Source organism: Sarcophilus harrisii, chromosome 1 (genome assembly GCF_902635505.1).
Source record: "Sarcophilus harrisii chromosome 1, mSarHar1.11, whole genome shotgun sequence".
In the NCBI taxonomy this organism is placed as follows: domain Eukaryota; kingdom Metazoa; phylum Chordata; class Mammalia; order Dasyuromorphia; family Dasyuridae; genus Sarcophilus; species Sarcophilus harrisii.
The window spans coordinates 74,134,672-74,160,528 of NC_045426.1; the positions used below are offsets into that span (position 1 = coordinate 74,134,672).

At 31.2% G+C, this 25,857-nt stretch overlaps 1 protein-coding gene across 1 annotated transcript in view; it reads right to left on the reverse strand.

Annotated features, from left to right (window-relative positions):
* The window catches only part of ABCA13 (ATP binding cassette subfamily A member 13), a 504,928-nt gene that overhangs the window by 181,167 nt on the left and 297,904 nt on the right, over positions 1-25,857 (reverse strand). The window contains exons 44-47 of the mRNA XM_031957225.1: positions 23,878-23,967; positions 17,387-17,456; positions 13,385-13,503; positions 12,179-12,266 (exon numbers count right to left, since the gene is read on the reverse strand). Coding sequence (XP_031813085.1) covers positions 12,179-12,266; positions 13,385-13,503; positions 17,387-17,456; positions 23,878-23,967 — 367 coding nt within the window. The remainder of the gene's footprint in view (positions 1-12,178; positions 12,267-13,384; positions 13,504-17,386; positions 17,457-23,877; positions 23,968-25,857) is intronic.

Sequence of the window (25,857 nt, forward strand, 5' to 3'; positions counted from 1 at the left end):
ATTTTATTATTAAACATTTTTTATTAAAGCTTTTTATTTACAAAATATGCATGGGTAATTTTTTTACATTGACCCTTGCAAAACTTGCTTTTCCAAATTTATCCCTCCTTACCCCCACCCCTACCACTAGAGGGCAGGTAGTCCAATACATATATGTTAAATCCACATTATTAGAACTTTAAAAGTTTATGCCAATTTGTGCCAATCCATCAATCAACATTAGGCAAGTATCAGTTATATGCCAGATATTGTACTTGGTTCTAGAGATTTTAAAGGTTAAAAAAAATTTTAAATCAAAGGTCAGAGAAAATTTAATGTAAAAGCCAGGGTTTGCTTATATAAGAAAATAAAAGTCTTTATGAGGGTGAGGAAGAAGTTCATTCCTAGGTGAGAAAATGATTAGTGCAAAGGAAGGAGATAAAGAGATGGAGCACTATGTGTGGTGAACTTAGAGAAGGTTAGTTTGATAGGATTTTAGAATGCAAAAAGGACAGTATTAAGAAACCCTCTTAGATTTGTTTCTTCTAAACTCTCATAGTATTATGATAATAAATTACATGTAAGTTTTACAAAGCACTTTATGGCACTCTATGAGTTAGACAAGACAAGGGTTTTGGAATTTTTTTCCATTTTATACATAAGGAAATTAAAAAATTTAGTCTAGAATTATGTTAATAATAATAGTAATGATAACAACTGGTAAAATATATTCACATATATGGTTTATGTACATATGTGTTTATTTAATGAGTTTTATATATATATATGGCATATATGTATACCAATTATTACCATTACCATTATTATTAGCATAATATATAGAGAAAGATGTACACATATATGTATATAGATAGATATATAGATGATCATAAGCCTTTGCTTTTTGAAATCTGTTTTATCATCACTAATTCATTTGAGCCTCACAAAAACCTTATGAGATAGAAACAGAAGATATTATTATCTTGATTTTCTAGATGAGGAAACTGAGGCTCACAAATGTTAAATGACCTGTTCATGGTCAACAAAAAGGTTCAGAATTTGAATTCATATCTTAGACTCCAAAGCTAATGCACTTTCTATTACACTGCAATGCTTTACTACCTGAGTAAATATTCTCCATCCCCAAAGTTCAGTTCCACTTCACTTCTATGAATTCTTACCCAGTTATTCTGGTCATTCACTGGTGCTCCTTATCTATTGAGCTGCCACAGAATTTATAGTCTATGCCAACCATTTTTATGTACTGAGAGTGAGTCCATTAACTCTTCTTTTAGACATAATTTTAACACATCTGGGTATCTGTCATTTCAGCCTACAATAGACTAGAAGCTGCAAATCAGGGAAGAGAGAAATAGGGTAGCAGAGGCAGACACAACTGCAATGTAAATTTCTTAAATTCAAGGACTTTGTCTTATATTTCCACTGCAGTCTTACAATGCCTAGAACTGTGTTAAATGCAAAATAAGTCTTGAATAAAATACATGCTAATCAATGAACTCCTTCACTCACTGAGACAGATGCTCATAGGTTTTAAGCATTCAACATAATTTTTTTTTTCCTGGCAGCTTTTACAAAAGAGAGAGGCTCAGTTCATGACTTGCTTCCTTCAGCAGGCACTTGCTGACTTGATGTTTTACATTAAATATCCTCCCCTGAGTTTGGAATGCTAGAATCAAGGGAAGAATGCTCAAGTGGAATTAAATAAAAGCCAAGGTAGGCAGGTTAGTCCAAGTTGTGCTTAAAATCCTAAGTGCTAAAATTTAACTCACTATTTATATTTACTGAGAATTTTAAAAGTAATTGGTAGTATAAAAACCTGAGAATACTATCTGTGCCTTTGAAGAATTTTTTTTTAATATATTAGACAAACATTCTTGGCACAGCAAACAGCAATATGGTGATTGGAGGCAGTATGCAGAAACTGGAGTCAACTGACTGGGAGTTGGTCAATAGTTCTGTCCCTTAATAATAGTGTGACCTTTTTAAAATTCCTTTTTTTCATTTGTGAAGTTAAAATAATAAGATGCTTCTCACTTTTATGTGAGGATCAAGAGTGCATTCATTTTTGTATAGACACTCCATAAGGTCTTATTTGGATGTGTCATCATAAAATGGAAATGATCCTGAGTTCTCAGAGACTTTGTCAATGGAATGTAAATTGTAAAAGGATCAGTAATGCTGGGAAAGATTTGATTATGCTTCTGACAACATATTGTCTCTGTTTCCAAAACTTAGCCTAGGTTCATCACCAGAGGCTGGACATTTCATGATGAATATTTTGGCCATAGTAACCCAATAAATAAACACAATTAGATTCAGACCTAGATACCCTTCTACTTCTGCAGTGCCAACAGTAGCAAGGTAAAAAAGAGGAATGGGGGAGATTCAATTTTTAGATCATTAATCACAACTATTCATTATTGGTATTCACTATTCACAATGTAAATCACTTATCCAATGGTCACTTAATGGCCATGCTTATAGAGAAACCTAATTATAAAAAGTGTAGGCTTCTTGTTTTGAATGAAACTAGAAGAAAGAAAAAAGACACAGCAAAAAGGAAGGCTGTTCTATAGGTTCTCATTAAAGAGATTAATAAAAAAATATTTTGGAGCTGATTTTTCTGTATCCAAAGAGAAAGGAAATATGATTACATTTGGTCATTTGCGATACATGCTTGTAATAAGTATCTGTAAAAAGATACTATGAAAATAATCGCAGCTTATATACCAACATCTGTTTCAAAGAATGAAGAGAAAAGAAAGCTATCCAAATTAAAATAACACATGTTTTAATATTTCATGGCTTTAGTTCAAAAATGAACATGAAAAATGTATCAAAAATATTTTGGAAACTAAAGATCCAAGTAATGAATGAGACAGGATATAGATATGCAGATTATATGAAATCCTAACACTCATATATCAAGCATATCTTTTCATTGTGAAAACAATTGGAAGGTAGCAAACACAGCAAAGAGTGGATAATGACATAAAATAAAAAAAATTTTATTTTAACAAATAGAAAATAAATCATTTCTTTTGTGAAAGTATTTGTTGAATCAGATATGTTTCAATTTCATTATCCACTTATTTGAGCAAAGATAAATATATATTAAAGGTAGAAGAATAAAATTGTGGAAAAGAAACTATTAAAATAACCCCAATCCTATTTATACTAAGTTATTCATCACAACATTTGGAAAATGAATGAAAGAAAAGATATTGAATTAAATTAATTTAAAAATTTCAAAGATGGTGAACTTCTTTCATGTAGAAGTCAATCTCTTAGACTTTAACAAAAAAATAAAATAAAATAACTGAAAAAAAATACCTTTGTCAATAGCAATCATTTCTTTGCCAAAGAGATATGCTATCAAAAGATAATATCAGTTTAGAATGGGAAGTTGTTTCAAAAAACTTATAGTAAAAGTAGGTTAATTATGAGCAGTATTGTCTCATAAAATAAATAAAAAGTAGTTGATGAAAAATAGTTTAAGGAAAACTTGGTGAAAGAGCTAAATAATCAAAGGCATGGATAGCTAGCTGGTTCAGTGGATAGAATACTAGCTCTGGAGTCAGAAGAACCTTAAAGATAAAGGTGGAATGAAGGCAATAAATGCGTTAAGTATGAAAAAGATCTATAACAATTTAATAGCAAATGTTTTTCATGAAGAATCCATTCGAATTTCAGCATTACAACCCTAAATTTGCTAGAGAAGAAAACTGATTGAAGAAAACTAACATGAGAAAAGTATTTGCATTAGACCAATTATGAAGGAAGAGGACCACGATGAAAGGAACATAATTGTGAAGATATGAAGAATTGATTTGCAAAGTTCTAATAGAAAATCTCAAATAATAGATCAATAAACATTTATTAAATGTCTATTATGTACTAGGCACTGCTAAGTGCTGAAGATGCCCCCAAAAAAGGCAAAAGATGGTCCCTCACTTCAAAAAGCTTTATTATCTAATTAAGGAGACAACATACAAATATATAGTGAGCTATACACTGGATAATAAGAAATAATTAAAAGAGGAAAGCACTAGAATTCAAAGGGATTGTGGGAGGTTTCTTTTAGAAACTTTTAATTGGGACTCAAAAGAAGCCAAGGTGGTCATTAGTCAGAGCAGAGAAGGCAGAACATTCCAGGAATGGGGGACAATCAGAGAAAATGCCTAGAGCTGAAAGATGAATTCCTGGGTATTCTTGGAATACTCAGGAAGCCAATAGCACTAGATAAAAGAATTCATACTGGATAGTATGGTCTAAAAATGCTGAAAAGGTAGGAAAAGTCTTGATTATGAAGGGTTTTGAATGGCAAATGAATTTGTTTTTGGAAGCAATGAAGAGCCACTGAAAGTTTATTGAAGAGGAAGAATGAAATGATCAGATTTAACCATTAGAGAAATTACTTTGTGACTGATGGATTGGAAAAGAGAGAAAAACTGAGACAGGCAGACACACAAATAGCATTCTGTTGCAATAATCAGGACATAAAGTATTAAGGTTCTACACAAGAGTGGAAGTAGGATAAGGAAGGTGTTTTATTCAACAGATGTTGCAAAAGTGAAATCGGCAGGCCTAGGAAATAACTTCAACTGGGGTAGAGAGAGCAGGGTTGAGAGAGATTTAGGAATATAGGATAAATGCTAGGTTGTGAGCCTGGGAACTAGGAGTATAGTGTTGTGCTTTATGGTAATAAGGAAGTATGGAGAAATGTCATGTCTTATTACTGGTAAAAAACAAAAAGGGGGGGGGAGGTCAGCCAAAGGAATAGCAATAAGTATTAAATCATATACTTAAATCATTTTACTTTCTCATGTACCTGGAAAAATTATCATAATTTACAAATACATTGAAGGAATCTTTATGTGGGTATTAGGATAGAACAGTGAGGTTTTTACAAGTTCTACCATACAACCACAATAGAGGAATGGATAGAGAACCAGGCCTAGAGTCAAGAAGTCTTGGATTCAATTTTAGCCTCAGACATTTACTAGCTGTATAAGCCTGGACAATTTATTTCACCTCTATTTGCATAAATTTCCTCAACTTTGAAATGAAGATAATAGTAGTAGTATTTTACCTTCCAGGTATTTTATTAGGATCAAATGGGAAAATAATTGTGACACACTTGGCACAGTGCCCAGCATATAATAAGCATTATATAAATATTAACTATTATTATTCATATCTTTATTATATCCTATCTTACTCTGAAATTTTCTGGAAAATGCAAAATCTTCAAAAAAATTTTAAAGTTTGGTGACAACCACAAAACATTTGTATCTGAGAGAGCAAAACTGTATCTGGAACAAAGGATCTCCAAAGTATTGGTTAACATAATGAAAGATATCACAGAAGTAAGCTTTCTAATCTTCTGACCATTAATCTCATCATCCATGTGCTTGCCAAAAGTGTTAACCTATTATCATAAAGGAGACTCAAGACAGAGTCCAAGTCATGAAGAAAAACTGTATAAAAATAAAGTCTACTAAATTGTAGCTATCAATATATTTCTGTATCTGTAACTATCAAAGAGGATTCTGGGAAGATGACAAAATATGTTTAAAAAAAAATCCAAACTCTCCAGATTCCCCCCACAAAATTTTGCTTCTGGGTAAATACAGAGTACCAAAAATGAATAAGAGTGGAAAAGAACACTGGTATTCTTGGGACATTCAGAGAAGCTCTGAAGAAAGATTTTGGGGATGGAGGTTTGGTCCCTGTGAAGTGCAAACACCTTCAGGCTAGATCTCCTAAAACAGCAAGTCAGCAAGGGGAAGCTCTGGTGTTAGTTGGTTTAAGAAATATCTTTCAGCCATAGTATACAGGAATTATCACCTTCTAGACAGAGTTGAGATTCTGCAACTGAAAAGACTGAGAGAACCTCTGTTGATGTGGCCCAGGGCAACAAAGAACCAGCACAACCAAGTACATACAGAAGCAATGGGACAGAGATGCTAGTGCCTGCAAACACTTAAAATGTCCTTATGGAATAAAAAATAAATAAATAAACACATTAATGAAAAAGAAACAACCACAGAAAGTTACTGTGGGAATAGGGAAGACAAGGGTTAATTTTCAGAGAAAGATACTAAAGGAAAAAATTCTCCTACCCCAAAGAATACTGGCAAATAGTCATTTGCCCAAAAAGAAATCACAGAACTCAAAAAAGACCTTCAAAATCAAGTGAGAAAGATTGAGATAAAGCTAAATAAAAAGAACATTCCAAGAAAAACAAGAATCTTATGAAAAGAAAGACAATCAACTAGAAAAGAAGATTCATTATCTTAAGAAAGAAAAAGATTCCTTAAAGGCAAAGAAATAATAAAACAAAATATAAAGAATAAAAAAATAGAAAATATGAAACATCTCAAGTAAAAGAACAGGTGTGAAGAACAGATCAAGAAGAGAAAATATAAGAATAATTGGATTACCTGAAAACTATAATCAAAGAACAGAATTATATTACAATAATACAAGAAATAATTAAAGAAAATTTTTCTGAAGTATAATAAGAGGGGAAAGTAAAAATAGAAAAAAATCTACTAGTTACCACCTGAAAAAAATCCTTCGAATAAAACATACAAGACCATCACAATCAAATTCTGAAATCCCCATTCCAAGGAGAAAATATTATGAGCAACAAGGAAAAAATAATTCAAATGCACCAGAACAACAATAGAATCACATAAGATCTAGCAGTGACAACATTAAAAGACTGCACTACATATCAAATCTATATATGAAAGAGTAAAAGAACTAGGGTTGCTGCTAAAACTATCATTTCCAGCAAAGTTAAGCATAATCCTAAATGATAAAAAAAAAAAATGAGTGTTCAACGAAATACTAGACTTTCAGGATTTTGTTGCAAAAAGACCTGACCTTAATAGAAATTTTGACATAAGAGACTGAAGAGAAAAATAAAATATACATCAAAGATTAATTTCAAGGAAATCCATAAGGACAAATGCTTCATGCTTTGTATGTGGAAACATAAACCAAATGTATAAGATTGTCAATAGTAATTAGATAGTTCTAAAAAAGATTTGAGTAGAGCTGTGTATGGATGTGATTCTAAAAAGTTAAAAACACATAGAAAAAGGTAAAAAGAATGATTATATTGCACAAAAGAGGTGGCAGAGCAAGAATTAACACAGAAAGGTAAGAGGGCTTGTTTTGAAATCCTATTCACATCAAGAATGAGTTAAAGAGGGAATTTTATAAATACACATATAAAAGGATGTAAACGTCTTCTAAATTTATTAAGAAATGAGAGGAAAGGAATAGGATGGGGGAGATAAAAGGTATGTGGACTAAACAGGAATAAAATAAGGTATGCAGATAAATGGAAATAGGATAAAGAGGGAGGAAAAGGATGGGGAGAAAAAATAAGGAAGGGTTTTTTGGAGATGAGCTAGGTTGAGTAATTGCAATGCAAGGTAGTAGATAGAAGTAAAGCAGAGAAATCAGCAGAGAAGAAATAAGAGGTACACACAACTATAATAATAGAGATCAGGAGTACAATTTATTAGGAAAAAAGCAGGGGTATAAATTATTGATCTCAAAATTCAAACTAAAATAGATTTAATCAAAAGAGAAAAATGGGGGAACTACATTATATGTCAGCACTAATCAATATTATTTTAGAATATTTAAAATAACTAGATAATAAAAGACTGGAATATTGCTGGGTTATAGGAAATAATGAGTCAGTGAATTTAGAAAAATATGGAAAGAACTGAACTTATAAAGGATGATGTTATCCACCTTCAGAGAAAGAGAAGACAGCTTGACATAGAAGTATATGGATGTATATATGTGAATATATGTGTGTGTGCATGATTATAGATATCTCTGTATATAGATATATATGTTTATGTACATATATGTGTGCATATATATATGCATACACACACATACACACATATCCATCCTTACGTGTAGCCTTTTTGGGGAAAGGGAGGATGAAAGAAGGAGAAAAAAAGAATAAAGTAAAAAGTGTAATGCAAAGAACAAAAGAAAACCTCTAAAGAAATTAAAAAAAAAAGATAGGCAGGTCTGAACACAATATGTGATATCTATTATACAGGCTTTCTTTAAATGAAAATTTATTGGACCATATTTTGAATCCTTTGAATCCAAAATTTGAATTTTGAATAACAATGTTATTCTGTGAATGTGGCAGGGTTTTTTTCTTTTTTTAGTTTTGTTTTCCTTTTTTTTTCTACTTTATATTTGTTTTAAAATAAATATTTTTAAAAGAAAATGATGACAAAAAAACAATTAATTGTAGTTATCATTGTATTTATTATAATAGCAGATCATTATATATCTTCCTCAAAAAATGTTTATATTATATATGTATGTATTTATATATAGTATTTGAGTATGATATATACATGTATACACATATATGTACATAGAGATACATAAAAACTGATAGATATAGATATAATCACTGAAGAACTGAAATTGAATATACCTAAAGAATGATGATTATAAACAAGGACTTAGAAATAGAAATAGTGCAAATGTATACATGAAAAAGGAGATGCAGCAATAATAATGACAGTAATGGATAAACATTGAACAATTTTTATTTTTTATTAATGTACTTGTTATAACAGAAAGCAGGCAAAGTCCCCACCACACTAAGTACACTTCACATGTTTAGTAATAGTAAGACACAGATAAGAATCACACAAGTTGAAGAGGAATTGATTGGGTTGGCTGAGAGCTTTAGATATTGATAATCAAACCAATGAGTTAGAGAACTGGACTTTTTTTTCTGATCCTCGTGATCTCTCAAGCATCTTCAAAATGGAAATTTTACCAATCACATAAAAGCTATTTCAACTCTGTCTACCAATACAAAGTACTCAAAGTTTTTAAAAATTAGTCCCTAAACTCACTAAAATAATCTCTGTCATTACCCATTCTTTTGTACACCACAAACTATACAGAACAACACATAGACTTGCAAAAGAATTCAATTCTATATGTCCTTCACATATACATCCTTCTCTGTGTGATAGGGACCCCAAAAGTAGGTATTTGTTCAAGATATGAAAACTCTAACATCCTATACTAAAATAAGATCAAAAAGTGTTCATGGACATAAACGGTGATACTATAAGCAGATTAATATAGCAAGGAATAGTCTACCTGTCAGACTGTCAGATCTTTAAGAGTGGAGAAATTTGTAGCCAAAGAAGAACAACAGAACATTATGAAATGCAAAAATAGATATTTTTGATGACATCAAATTAATAAAATTTTGCACAAACAAAATCAATGCAGCAAAAATTAGAAAGCAGAAACCTGTAAGAGGAGAGATTTTACAACCTATGTTTATGATAAAGGCTTTATTTCTAAAATCTATGGAGAACTGACTCAAATTTATAAGAATATAAGTCATTAACCAATTGTTAAATAGTTAAAGCATATGAACAGATAACTTTCAAATGAAGAAATTAAAGCCATTTTTAATAATTAAAAAAATGCTCTACATCACTATTGATTAGAGAAATACAAATTAAAACAACTTTCACCTTTTTGCTTCTTTGTTTTCTTTCATATGGTTTATTTTCTCTTTTGGTCTTTTTTTTGGCACATGACAAATATGAAAATGGGTTTAAAAGAATTGTACAAATTTAACCTATATCTGATTACTTACTGTCTTAGGGGAAAGATAAAGGAGGAGGAGAAGGAGAAAATACGGAAAACAAAATCTTGTAAAAAATGAATGTTGAAAATTATCTTTCTGTGTATTTGGAAAATAAAATGCTATAAAAATTGAGAAAAAAAAGACATAAAAGCAATGTGCACCACAGAGCTCTGCTAAAAACACAGAATTGGAGAGATGTGGTATAGGACACAAGTGTGGCTATATAGTACTCTAAAAATTCTATGATCAGTTTAGCCCTTCAGAAGTTATTTGGGGCCAAGACTTAGGTGAGTAAACTATGAATTGACCAGTCTAAAAAGAGGTTGACATGTTTTGAGATACAGACCCCAAGGAAACCCTAAGAGTCAGAAAGTGAACAATAGAAGAAAATAGAAGGGGAAAATGCAAAAGAAATTACTAAACATCTCAGGAAGTAGAAAATTCAATTAAAGATGTTGAGCATAGGCAAGTAAACCAAAATGAATTAATAATGTAAAAGAATGTAGTCTCCAGGTGAGGCAAAATGTTTCAAGCATATATGAATAAATATTACAAAATAAAGAAAATTATCAACACCCCATGAGGCAGAGGCCTCGTGGATACCTAAAAGAGCCTAGAATTACAGCAAATGTTCCTGAATAGTTTAAAAGAAAAGTAAGAATTGTAAAAGAACAATTTATGGCCTGAACAACAAAAACAATTGGCATGATATAGAAAAGGTTGAATCCATAGTGGTAAGGATCACAAAAAAGAATAACTATTTAGGAATTCAAATTCATAGAAATAAAGAATTATTTAGAAGAAGAGAAGCAAAAATAAATCAAAGAAAGCATGATCTTTATGCAAGCATAACAGGTTTCCTAGAAAAACAAGATCCACTAAAACAAAAATAAAAGCTTGAACAACATAAGACAAGAAGCAATATAAGAAAATTGTCAATTCTTCTAATCACAGAAAACAAGATGCTAGTAAAAAAGAATGCACAGATTGCTTCCACTGAATTGAAACAAACAAAAATAAGAAAAAAATCAAACCCAATATTGCAAGAAACAGTAGTTAAATTTTAAAATTCGATGGAAAAATGACAAATTCTGCTCTCAACCAAGAGAAAGACTTTCAAACCCAAAGGATAGAAAGTTTGAATACCACAAGACTATTTTGCAGAAATAGAAAGAGTGAACAAAATAATATATTCTGAAAAATAAAGGAGATTGAAAGAGAAAACAAGGTGATCTACCAGACAAATCTGATTTTAACCATTATCAGGAGAAGGAAAGAGAAAGAAAACTAACATTCAATTTATTTTAAAAGGCATTTGAAACATTTCTAGAAAGAAAATCAGACCTGAAAAAAAAATTATTTGCTTTTCAAACACTCCAGGAAATGGAAATACAAGAAGGATAATAAAACACAATAATCAAAATAAATAAATAAATTAAGCTTCTTAAAAATTTTTTTTTAATTTTTAAAAAGTAAAAAAATAAAAAGACACAGTAATCAAGAACATATTAACAAAATAACAGAATTTTTCTGATTTCTGCTTTAGCCTCTTTCTCCTTTCTTTCAAAGACTATCATAAATTCTATCTCTTTCAAAAAGACAAAATTAAGAGATTGCTTTCTAAATATACCAACGAAGCCAAGAGTGGAAGAAATACAAAAACTAAAAAATAACTAAAAAGAATAAGGGCCATGAATAGAAATAGAAAGAAAAATATCAAAGAGAATGAGTAAAGTAAATCACTGGATTACAATGTACTTGAGAAAGAAAAGCCAAACTCTGGAAATAACAAAACAATATGAGTATTTGAGAGGTAGATTACTACAATGAGAAAAAAAAAATTTGAATTTGAGTTCAGCTCCTAAAATGGGTACTAATGTTGAAAGAATTTCTAGCTAAGTGAGCTCAAAGAATTGGGAAGATACACCTTGAGTCAGCAGTTCCAATATCCAACAATCCTAATAGTATGGACTTTCTTTATGTCTAATCTGAATCCCTCCTGTTGCAGCCCAAGATCTGTTACTTTTGTTTGATCATTTAAAGTAATGAAGTATATCTAGTCAACTGTCTCTAAGCAAAGAAGATTAAAAGAAGAAATAGAAGAGAGGGGAGGCATAAGCAGAGAAGTACTTGCCTTGAGTACCTTTCAAGATCCTGACTTCTCTACATTTAAAAATTACAAAAGGATTTGATTTGGGAAGAAATAATAAATGGGAATTGTTGGGGAAAAAAAGAGTCTTCTAGTTCCTGCTCATTCTCTTTTAATTTTAGTTTCCAAAGTTTCAGTGTAGTGTTTGAGAAATGTAAATGCTACTTTGGGCCCCTATATCGTAGTTATATAGTCTCTCAAAGGAGACATAATTTTTAAGCAACAAAATAGATTTGAAAAGATGAACTCAAAAAAGTTTTATTTGGTTCCTTAAACCGATTATACCTATCTTGACTGTTTTTCTTTTCCATGATCATATTGAGAAATTTAACAAGAAGAAGAAATTTTACCTTTGCCAGAGTTTGAGGTTTTGATATATTTATATTTGTGTCTTCACCTTGATTAGGGATCTTCACTCCAAAAGACCAGCCTCCAAGCCTAAAAATATTAAATCTATCATCAGGTACTTAGCCAGTATCAATTGTCAGTAGTATTGACACAATGGTAAAACATTGCCTTGCAAAAGATATTAGTCTAAATTGACAGAATTAAAGGAATTGCACATTTTTGATACAGCAGTCTAAGCCAATATGTACACATAAATGGAAACTGCACAAAGTAGATATCTTTCTATTGAATTCAATTTTACATGCATTTGTTGGTCACCTATTACGTGTCAAGCACTGTGCTAGGTACTATGCTTTCCACATAGTACTTAATACTAGTTTATGGAATTGAAATCATTACCTTGAATTACTAACAGACACAAATGAAAAATAACATTTTAAAATTTTGCACTTTTTGTTCAAATAGGGTAGAAGTATATGCTATTCAAAAAAAGTCATGGTCTTCAGTATTCAAAAATCATTAATGATTAGTTATTAGTGTCTAAGGATAGGATCTTCCCAATAGCTTCCTCTTTTCCATATGATGATGATACAGTGTTGAGAGAAGTCAAAACCACAGAGTAGTTTTCTACTTTATCTGCCCTGACTCCTGCTGTTTCTTGAAAAATATTTGCTTTCAAGTAGATGATAAATAAAAAAATAAGACTGAATGAAAATACTGCCCTGTTTCTAAGAATATTCAGTACAGAGGATTCAAGAAATAGCAAGCAGAGATTGCTTTTTATGTCTTCCTTAGTTAAGTTTGCCACCTTTGATAGGGGTAATTCAAAACAAAGTAAAAGATTTTCATTTGAAGGCTATGCCCAAAGGGAAAGAAACAAATTGCCATGGTTAGAAGCCTACTAACTTGATAAATATTAATGATTCTCATGTAGTTTTAGAGAATTTGATCATGCTTTGTGAATCACATTTTTATTAAGTTTTTAGTCACATACAAAATCTTATGTCCCATTATTGCTTGTCCCCCTTCTTTCCACAAAGTACTAGGTGGTGTAATAGATCCCATAGCAGCAATGACGATAGCAAGCAGTAGATCATTACATTAGATGTCCAAATATGTCAGGGATTGAATTTATAAGTATGCGACTATTTGCTAAAACATTTGCATTTCCAAAACAACTCAAATTATTAATATACATACTAATTTACCTTAGTTTTTTTGAAGGCCATAATAAGTATTCTTCCACATCAAATGCTGAAATATTAAACAAAGTGTGTCCCTTACTGTTCTTCAAGTAGGGGGCACTGGTGTTCTCTTTTGGACATCTCTGAAATTTAAAAGAAGAAATAAATAGGAACCCAATTTTTTTTATTATAGCTTTTTATTTACAAGTTATATGCATGGGTAATTTTACAGCATTGACAATTGCCAAACCTTTTGTTCCAATTTTCCCCCTCCTTTCCCCCACCCCCTCCCCCAGATGGCAGATTGACCAATAGATTAGGAACCCATTTTTAAATCAAAAATTCTACTAGTTAGTCAATAGTTTAAGAAAACCACTACTTAATTTTACTATTATATTTCTAACCTATATTTGATTTTTTTTTCTTTTTATCATTTTAAAAGAAATTGTAGAGAGTTTGTAATTCCAGAAAGCTAAAATCTCTGTAAGGATCCCTTAAATTTTAGAATTTCCTGTTGCAATCATACAGATTAGATATTACAAATCTTTAAATCTTTTTATGCACGTAAATTTTCAATTGCTGGTAAAAACTGAAAGCAGAAACTATTTTCACAGTCAAGGTAAGGACATTAATAGACCTAAAAGAAGAGCTATGCTGGGAGGATTATAAAAAGCAGTCAGAGTTCAAATAAATGTGTTTCTTTCAAAAGGATATAAAGAATATGAGGGCAATGCAGATATATGTTTATTTTCTAATGAGAGTAGGAATATGACTCTGGAGTCAGAGGTTTAGGGTTAAATCTCACCTCTGATGAGGCGGAGTTTAACAAGGTATTTAACCTCTCTTGGTCTCAGTTTCTTCATCTATAAAATGAGAGGCTTGTACTTGACAGTCTCAAAGTTCACTTGCACAGTTTTGGGTCTCTAATCCTAAAATCTTTAGCCACTTTACTGGCTCTTGGCACAGAAGTTATCATGTGAAATGTGAAGAGTCGAATCAAATGCAAAACGTAACAAAGTTTAAATTAAGTTAAATTAGATTTTAAAAATTTAAATTAAGAAATGTAGGTTAAAGTATGAAGCGCAAAAAGCACTGAGAATGTGTAGTTAAATAGGCCTTGGATTTGGAGTCATAGGCCCTGAATTCAAATATCCAGATCTGTTATTTCTTAGCTGGGTGATTTTAGGAAAATTATTTCCTCTACTTAATCCTCAATTTCCTCATCTATAAAATGAGGATGATGAACTAGATGGCCCCCTAACATTCTTTTAGCTGTAAAAATAAGATCCTCTAACTTAATTGCTTTTGATAAGACATTTATGGTATGATCCTACTTCTCAGAAGTTCTGTTTTTTTCCCCACCCAAATTTCTTTCATTCTATTCTTTATACAAGCATATAGATGGCAAATAGATAAAGTGCCCTGCTTGGAATTAGGAAGACTCAACTTCTTGAGTTTAAACCTGGCCTCAGATAAGTACTAGCTGTATGACCTTTAGTAAGTCAATTAACCCTGTTTACTTCATTTTCCTCATCTGTAAATGAGCTAGAGAAGCAAATAGAAAATCACTCCAGTGTTTTTAACCATGAAAGCCCCAAAGGAGGTTATGAAGAATCAGAAATCACTACACAACAACACAAATTCTTCTGTTTGCAGAGTCTAATGCTTGCTTTTAATGACATTGAGTACAAGCTAGACTCAAATCTAGAACTTATGACTGATCATGAAAAAGCTTATCCATAAAAATTGTTAAAAAGGGAACTAAATTACTATGACACTTGACAGAAAAGTTAGAAGAAAGAACATTAGACTGAAATTCTAGAGATTCTGATCCTATTTGATCCTCTGTGACATTGGATAAACTATAGAATCACTACTTCTTTGGAGGATATCAGAGTTCATCCAATTCAATGCATACCTAAAATGAAATACCATCTCTACCATCCCTGATAAGAGGGCATTCCTTAACATTCAGGGTCCTCTACAAACTTAGAAGTAGCTATATTTTATAGATACTATTATTTTATCCCTTTGGAATCTCTGTATTTCAACTGAATTTCATTATTAATCATTTCTAATTTCATCTTTTCCATGCTTCGTGAGAATGATATTTTGTGCTGTGCCCCAGACTTAGAATGATTCAATCCCCTTCTTTGGAATCCTTCATCCTCTTCCATTTTTTTCTGATTTCTGCTTTAGCCTCTTTCTCCTTTCTTTCAAAGACTATCATAAATTCTACCTCTTTCAAAAAGACAAAATTAATTTCCCCCAGAATGAACCAATGTCTCCCTGCTTGAATTATTCATAGTGCTAAAAACCAAACAAACAAACAAAAAAATTTTTCCCTTGCTCTTTTCAAATTTCAATGAATTGTAAAGTTATTTACATGTATAAATGATGACATGTAAATTTTGTAGTCTTTGGATAGTACTTTTTGAAATATTATATATAATCTTATTTTCATCATTGTATTTGAAATATCTACCACAATACATTGTACCTAACAATTGTATATTTGTCAAAAAAAAACCAAATGTGGGTCACAAAAAGTCAGACATAAGTGAAAAATGACTGAAACAGTTAGTTGAATAGTTACATTACTGTCTTCTTCGTAATACCTAGGATTTTAGGGAAGAAATCAGTATTTCCTTGATAGAAGGAAAAGAATTTTCTAGCTTGCTGTGCTTAAAAGAGAAAATAAAAAAAAATGATAAGGTTGAAGGAATTTATTTTCTATATCTGAAATTTCTATAGTCTTCTAGGAGACTAAAGGGAAGGTCATGTGAAGTAGCCACATTTTCTTCATTCAATAAGAAAGTATTTGTTTTTTGGAGAAAATTTCCAACTTGAAGTTGGACATGAAGAGCTGGGCACCTAAAATAGACCCCATCTACTTTAGAATTTTGCCCAGTATTGATGTCACAGCTAGAAAAAATTCTGCTAAAGTACAGAGTTCCCAATTAACAAAGCTCAAACTAATATCATTAGGTCGAATTTATTGTTCCTTTAAGGATTTTCCCCAGATAAATCTGGTCATCAATTAGAATTCATGACACTTTTTTTTTTCTTTTGGTGAAAACATATTCCCTGTTCTGCTTCACTTCAAACAATAATCATTTATTGAATATCTATTATGTATCAGACACAAAACTAGGTGCTAGGGATATAAAGACAAAAGTGACATTGCATTTCTTTTCTAGGAAAGGAAAGGCCAGAGGAGAAACAATATTTACATAGAAAAGTATATGCAACATATATACAAAATAAATCTTTAAAAAGAAAAGAAAACCTTTTAATACAACTTGTTATAAATTGAATAAAACAAGTCTAAATATTTGTTAGTGGTGGTAGTTGTATCTATGCTCCTGTTTGTAGCACACATAAAACTTCCAACAATAGATTTGGAGAAATCTAGAAGTTGGAAGCCTTCTCCAAAAGGCAAGTACTTTCTAACTAAAAGAAGATGTGGCTACTTTATAAATGTCATATGTTAATGGGTATTGGATTAAATATTAGTCATTTTTCAATTGTGTTTGACTCTTTGTGATCTCATTTAGACTTCTCTTGACAGATATTGGAGCGGTTTTCCATTTTATTCTTTAGCTCATTTTACAAATGAGAAAATAGGGTTAAGCGATTTGCCCAGGGACACATAGTTAATAAGTATCTAAAAGTAGATCTGAACTCAATGAGTATCCCTGACTACATCGCCAGCAATCTATCTACTGTATCACCTAGCTGCCCCATTGGATTAAATGGTGGGGAACAATTTTACACCATAAACATTATGTCACAACCTAACAATGACATTAAAATATATAAAAGAGATATGGCAATTTTAGCTAATTGGGGAAGAAATAAAGGGAGGGAGGAAGGGAGGACAGGGGAGGAAAGCAGAGAGTAAATAATTTCTGAATAAACAAAAGAAGAGTGATAATTATTCAGTTAACAACTGGTGCTAGAAACTGATAGATTAAAAGAACAAATGCTCTTCGTTGTCTGGACTTTAGTCTTTAAGAGACCTACCAAACAGCCACATGAGTCCTGGAATTCTCTGGGTGGAAACGGGTCACTTCGCCAACATGATAAGTTTTTTCTAATGAAGCAAAGAAGAAAGTCAAAATGATTATAAAAAGTAACTCATCTATAGTATTTGTATCAGAGGATCACATGATTAGAACACTATTTACAAGGAAATGGTCTCCCACTGGTTGGGAGGCAAAGTTATGACATTTATTTTCACAGCTTGAACTGTTGATCTGGTGACAATGTTTTATTACAATGACAACATCTCCATAATAGCAAATAATGTTGATTTTGTTCTCCATACTTAATACAGTGTTAAGTCACTCCAGGGTATCCATTAGATGGCTTTTGGGGCTGCTGTGAGCCACAAGGCACTAGGACAGGTACCTTCATATATATCAGAAAAATACCAAAAGTCCATTAACAAACACCCTATGTGCTCATTTCTATTCATGGTTTGATGCCATAATTTAATCATCATAAAAAAAAACTTAGGGAGAATAGGTTCTTAAAGAAAAGTTTATACAAACATCTTATTATGGAAATAGCTTAGAGAAGAAAATAAGATAATAAAGAAAAAGTAAAAATGTAATGTATGATGTCAAATGGCACTTTTAAAAAGTTTTTTTTCCCTCAAATCAACAAACACTTATTAAACATATTTTAAATGCAAAGCACTACTCTAGGTAGTAGATACTAAGAAAATAGAGAAACAAATAAGACATTACTTCTGTTCTATACATATTTACTATTTTAGTAAGGAGGATAAGACGTATAACAAAAAAATTATAAAGCTTAGGATCAAACTAAGATATTAATATATAAAATGTATATATTAACAAAATAATAAATATGAAGGGTACTACTAAGTACTATAGGTTCCCTGGTATGGGAGAGAATTTATATGATCCTTCCACTCTAACAATAGCTCTTCAGCTATTTTTATTTCAAGAGATTACTTCTAATTTGACTTCTTGCACTTTATTTATTTTCTCCCTTATTTTGCTTGCTATTTTCTGAGTCTACCAAAAAGGATCAGAGGGAGAATATGTGGGTCCCCATTTGTAATTAATCACTCAACATTACACTGATTAATCATTGAGATTTTCATTCCTGGAATCACCTTGGCTCTGGTGTTTATAAACTCTGTGACTTTTCATAAACTGCATACCTCAGATCCTGACTTTCCTCTTTTGTTAAATAGGAATTACAACACTTACTAAAGCTACTTTCCAAGGTTGTTGGAAAAAACACTTTGTAAAACTTCAAATTTTAAAAATGTTAGTTATTTGATGTTCATACAAAACACATAATATTAGTTATTATTTGTTCAATCATTTCAGTCACATACAACTCAATATGGTCCTTTGTAGGGTTTTCTTGGAAAGATACTAAAGTGGTATTCCACAGTATCATTTTCTTATCCATTTCTGTAGTAACCAGTGGAAAAGTTTTTTGTAATCTAAATCTTGTAATAGCTAATATCTCAGCAGTGTTTTAAGATTTGCAGTCTTTCATAAACATTTTCTTTTTTTTCCCTTTGCAACAACCCTGGAAAGTATCTGTTGTTGCTGTTGTGACCATTTTACAGGTGAAGAAACTGAGGAAGATAGCAATTAAATGACTTGTTCAAAGTTATACACGTAGTGAGTGTCTGAGACTAGATGTCATCTTGAGTCTTCCTAAATTCTACAGATTGCCCTACCTAACTACCTCAAGATTTACATTTAAATGTACATTAGGGAAATGGAGAGAGAATAACAGAGAGAGAGAGAGAGAGAGAGAGAGAGAGAGAGAGAGAGAGCATGTGATCAGAGATAGAAAATTAGCAATAGCTCTTTTCCCCCAACCAGATTCAGCATGAAGCAATTACTACAATTTAAATTTGACCAAAACCTGTGGGATGCAACCAAAGAAGTTCTTAGGAAAAAATTTTGTATCTCTAAATAGCTACATGAATAAAATAGAGAAAGAGGAGATCAATGAATTGGGCATGCAACTTAAAAATCTAGAAGAACAAATTAAAAGTCACCAATCAAATATCAAATTAGAAATTCTAAAACTCAAAAGAAAGACTAATAAAACTGAAACTAAGAAAACTATTGAACTCCTTAATGAAACTATGAATTGCTTCTATGAAAAAAAAAATAGATAAACCTTTGGTCAATTTGATCAGAAAAGGGAAGGAAAAAAAAATCACCAGCATCAAAAATGAAAAGGGTGAAGTTACCACCAATGACAAAGAAATTAAAAGAATTATTAGGAGCTATTCTGCCCACTTGTATGGCATCAAATCTGACAATCTAACAAAAATGGATGAATATTTACAAAAATATAAATTGCCCAAATTAACAGAAGAGGAAATAAATTACTTAAATAGTTCCATTTTAGAAAAAGAAATTGAACAAGCCATTAATGAACTCCTAAAGGAAAAAATCTTCAGTGTCAGATGAATTTACAAGTGAATTCTACCAAATACTTAAAGAACAATTAATTACAATAATATGTAAACTATTTGGAAAAAAAAGGTAAAGAAGGAGTTGTGCCAAATTCTTTTCATGACACGAATATGATACTGATACTGAAATCAGGAAGAACCAAAACAGAGAAAGAAAATTAGAGACCAATCTCTCTAATAAATATTGATGCAAAAATTTTAAATAAAATATTAGCAAACACATTAACACAACTTCTCAGCAGGATGATACATTATGACCAAGTGGGATTTATATTAGGAATACAGGACAGGTTCAAAGCAGGAAAACTATTACTATGAGCCACCATATCAGTAACAAAACCACCAGAAATTATATGATAATCTCAATAGATGTGAAATAAACATTTGAGAAAATACAGCACTATTCGTAGTAATAACACTAGACATCATAGGGGAAAAAGGAGATAAGCAACATCTGTCTAAAACCAATAGCAAGCATCATTTGGAATGGAAAGAAGCTGGATGCAATACCAATAAAATAGGGATGAAACAAGGATACCCATTACTACCACTGTTATTCAACATTGTACTAGAAATGTTGGCTTTAGCAATAAAAAAGAAAAATTATTTAAAACAATTAGAATAGGTAGGGAGGAAATACAAGTAGGATTCTTTGCAGATGATATGATATTATACTTAGAAAATCCTAGAAAATGATTCAAAAACCAACTTGAAACAATTCATAGTTTTAGCAAAATTGCAGGATTATCAGCTTAAATTATCAGCATTTCTATATATTACTGACATAGCCCAGCAGCAAGAGATAGGAAGAGAAATTCCATTTGAAATAACTGTAAACAAAATAAAATATTTAAGTGTCTACCTGACAAGACAAAACTAGCAACTATATGAACACAATTACAAAATATTTCTCATATAAATCAAGTCAGATCTATACAATTGCAAAAATATCAATTGTTCATGGATAGGCTGAGCTAATATAATAAAAATAACAATTATGCCTTGCATTAATCTACTTGGTCAGTGTTATACCAATCAAACTGCCAAAACATTATTTTATAGAGCTAGAAAAAATAATAACAAAATTTATCTGGAAGAACAAAAGGTCAAGAATATCAAGGTAATTACAATCAATCAAGGGAAAAAATATAAAGGATGATGTTTTAGCAGTAGCAGATCTTAAACTATATTATAAAGTAGCAGTCATCAAAACTATTTAGTAACTAGTTAAGAAATAGAGTGATGCATCAGTGGATAGGTTAGATGTACATGACAAAATAATCAATGCCTGTAGTAATCTAGTATTACTCCAAACTCCAGCCTCTGGCATAAGAACTCACTATTTGACAAAAATTGCTGGGAAAACTGGAAAATAATATGTGAGAACTTAATATAGAGGTACATCTCATACCTCATACCATAATAAAGTCAAAATGGATACATGGTTTGGGCATAAAGGTTGATATCATAAGCAAATAAGGAGAGGATATAATTTACCTATTAGATCTTTGGAGAAGGGAGAATTTATGACCAAAGAAGAACCAAAGAACATTATGAAAAGCAAAATAGAAAACTTTGATTACAGTAAATTAAAAAGATTTTGCACAAATAAAACCAACACAAACAAAATTTAAAAGGAAATACAAAGCTGGGGGAGAAGGGATTATAGTCAGTATTTTTGAAAAAAGTCTCATTTCTAAAATACATAAAGAATTGTGTTTAATTCATAAGAACAACCATATTCCCCAGTTAATAAATGGTTGAAGGATATGAACAGACAGGTTTCAGTGATGAATTTAAAGCCATATACAATCATATGAAAAAATGCTCTAAATCACTACTGATTAGAGAATGCTAATTAAAACAAATGTGAGATACCACCTCACACTTCTCAGATTGATTAAGATGACAGAAAAAGATAATGATAAATTTGGGGGGGAAAATTGGCCACTAATACATTGTTGGTGGAGATGAAAAGGACCCACATGGCAAAAATATTTGTAGCTTTTTTGTGGTAGCAAAGAATTGGAAAATAAGTAGATGCCCATCAATTGGGGAAAGGCTGAATAAGCTATTATTGTTCTATAGAAAAGTATGAACAAGCTGATTTTAGAAAGACTTAGAAAGATTCACATGAACTGATGCTGAGCAAAAAATTCAGAACCATGAATACATTGTACACAACAGCAAAAATATGTGATAAGCAACTATGAGAGATTTGGTTCATTTCAATGGTTCAGTGATCCAAAGCAATTACTATAGGCTTTGGAAAGAAAATGCCATCTGCATCTAGAAAAAGAACTATGGAAATTGCTGTAAATCAACATGTTGCATGTTCACTTCTTTTTTCTGTTTTTTTTTTTCCTCTCTCCCATGTTTTTCCCCTTTTGTTCTGAGTTTTCTCTTCCAATATGATTTATAAAGCAATGTGCATTAAAAATAAATAAATAAATGTTTTGCAAAGTTAAAGAGACATAAAAATTGTCAAATGTTGTTTATGCTTTAACAGACATTCAGACCTAAATGGCGGGATGAAAAAATAAAGATAGATATATTTTAAATTTGCATCGGCCTCTTTATAAAGATATGGTCAATTCTATATGAGATTCTATCTTGGATTCTTGCTTGATTTAAGCTTCATACAATAATAAAAATTTTTAAATCTACCTGGCTATCTCTAAAGTCTGATGTCTTCTAGTACATTTTAAAATTTGCATCTTCTACTGTCATACTTGAATGTGCAAACTCATATTTTAGGACTAATCTTTAAAGCAATAGGATTACTGGAATTTTTTCCTCCCTCCTCACATTTCTAGTTAAGTGAAAAATGTAAAAGAATCAATTATAATGGTGGACAGAATCTTCTAGTATCAAAGTCCTTTAACACAATTCTTAGCAGAGAAACTATTCCAAAAATAAAATGCTATTTATTATACAGAAAGACATGCCCTGACTGACAATGAATGCAAGCTACTATCTCCAGTAAGGAACAACAATATACAAATCAATTAATTGGATTTTGTTTTAAGCTTTGATTGGTAAGTTAATTATTTGTCCAATAAAAGTTTCCTCCTACTCATTTCCCCTACACTTTGATTATATCCATGAGTAAACAGAGTTATGTTTGACTTCCTACATTTACATTCCATATGCCCTATTTCACACCAGGGAGTTAAGTTCGGCAAATATTCTAATATTCAAGATATTGCTTAAATCCTCAAACACAAACAAAGTAATATTGCTGATAGAATATTAACTGAACTATCAATAAATACATGATTCAGTATGTTATCCCTAAAATTGCACTCTCTATGGGATTTAAAATCCCATTTACTATTTCAAAGTATTTTCATATAATTATAAAATCTATTGCTTCAGTTGTATGAGTGTGTGTGTGTGTTTGTGTGTGTGTGTGTATGATACTTACCTTACAGACTACAAATTCCTAGTGGGCAGAAACATATATATCTTTGTTTTATATGTATCTATTTTGAACTGAGGGGAAAAGTAACAAATGCCAATTATGAAGAAAAACATCCCTTTTAGAGCTTTGAGATGGAAGGTAGATATTGTATTGCATTTCTAAGCACTAAAAATATACCTAAAGCTATATAATCAACAAATAAAATGCTAAAAGGCCCAAAAGTCTTTTTGAGACCTTTCAATAAGTCCAAATTCAATATTATTTTTATCTATCAGTATTCCATAAGGATCAATAAAAATGAACTCATTTTTAATGTTTAATGGCTATATCGAGATTTTTAGCTCTTAGCACTTTTGAAGAAATTAGATGCTAATATTTTTATTAATTAATCAGTATTATATTAGCATGTATTGTACATTTACCAAAAAAATGAAAATAGTAATTATATTGTTTGTTTTTAGCTCATAACCCAGGGTAATAACCATTAATCCAAGTCAGAAATAATTTAGCTAGTTTTAATAATTTCCATTTCAATAGCCAGAATTCATAACACAGAATAGCAAATATGGTCTGGAAAAGAAGTAGTAATATTTTTCTCTTTATACTTACAGATCAAGCTTAAAATTTGCACATGATGGATCCTGGACACTGAAGCTTCTCAGAAGGACATTAGAAAGATCTGCATCCTCACTTTCACTGCTGTACAGGAAGGTAATAAAAACAGGTCTTTTAAAATCAGTTTTTGATCTTAACCACACAAACAATTGATCTATGCCTAGTTTCTTATCTGGCCCTATATTCTATACTTAGCGAAAGTCAAGATGAAGTCCACCAGTTACTTAAACAAAGTTCTGCATTAAAAATAATTTAGATAATTTTTACTCTAGGTACTGTGGCAAAAAAGAGACTATTTTTGCCCAGTAAGAAGTTATATTTTAAACACATCATGGGTATTTAAACCTTACCTCCCATTTTATTTATAATATCAATTTTCTGATCAAATTTTTGTTTACACATAATACAAATACAAACTTCAATCCAATCTTGCCCAAGTTATTGGAAAGTTCAAACCTATTTGAGGTGACAACTAATTTCCTCTATCCTCAAAGACTGAGATTATAAGTATAAAGTCTTTGTTGGAAGAAAGTGGATGACATATTAGTATACCCAATGTAGATCTACCACTCATCTGAAATTTATAGTTTTAGAAAAATTTCTAAGACATTAATAAGTTGATTGTTAATGCTACTAGTACATGTCAGAGATAGGACTAAAACTTTCTCTTTCTGACTCCATGGACAACTCTCTATTCTCTTTATCTTCTAAACTCTAATTGTATATTACCTTCCTAAGACTGAAGAAACTGTTACAGAATCTCTTCCAGTGCTACTAAAAATTCAATTTTTTAGATGTAATATTTTTTTGGTAACACTGAAGACCTATTATAGATTCCTGGCAGATATGGCCAGATATATACAAGGATTATATATGTGTATATATATGTATATATACATATATATATATATACACACACACACATATATATACATATATATATATATATATATATATATATATATATATATACACAGAGAGAGAGAGAGAGAGAAATTTGCAATAAAATATCTTTCCTGATAACTATGCAGTATTACCTGTGAGGAAACAGTCTTAAATTTCATACTAAATCAAGAGGCATTTTTATAAGTATAGAGAAATATTTTCTCTAAAATGTTGCTTATGCAAGAAGGAGAAGATGTTAATTTGTAGCATCCATCTTGGGAAATGCTCTGTAGTCAATTTCTGAGAGTCATGAATTCAAGAAGAAATTTCAAAGAGGGTTGAAGTATTCTCAAAAGACATTTTGATCCATACAACTTATTTCATCTAGAATAACTAAAAGTAACTATAAGAAAATCAATAGTTTTTATCCTTTACATTTTTTCATAATTTCAGAATCTAATAATGGAAAGTTTTCATTAAAGGGGGAAATGTTCTTCTAGAAATCCAATTCACTAAATTTTAATGTTGTGTTTGAAGAGAGGAAAGAAGCCTAAGAAGACATAATAAGCTGAAGGTTGTCCTTAGCTTGCCCTTAATGAACTTTAGAGGTTTAATTTTTTAAATTTGTTTCTAAGAAAACCTGTTAGAAGAATGTCTATCAGAGACAGAACCTAGATGGCAGAGTAAAGGCAGGAACTTGGCCCTTTCCCTCCCCCAAACTGCTCCAAATTCCTTTAAATAATGACACTAAAGACATTTTAGAGCATCAAAATATCCCAAAAGACAGAGTAGAACATTTTCCAGCTGAAGGCAAATTACAAGGTCAGCCGAAAAGATCTACGATATAAGGGTGGGGTCCAGGATGCAGTCCCCATGCAAGCCATCCCGGCACAGCCTCCGATTCAGCCCCAGTTCCAGTCCCGGCCTCTAGTGTCAGCTAAGCAGGACCTCTGAACCAATGGCAATTTTGGTTTCCAGTCCTCTCAGCCCAGAGCTTTAGAAGGTCAGCAGAATTGGTCTGTGGCAACGTGGTGGGAACTCAACACTCAATCCTAGTGCTTGGCCACATCAGCCCAGCTCAAGCTCTGG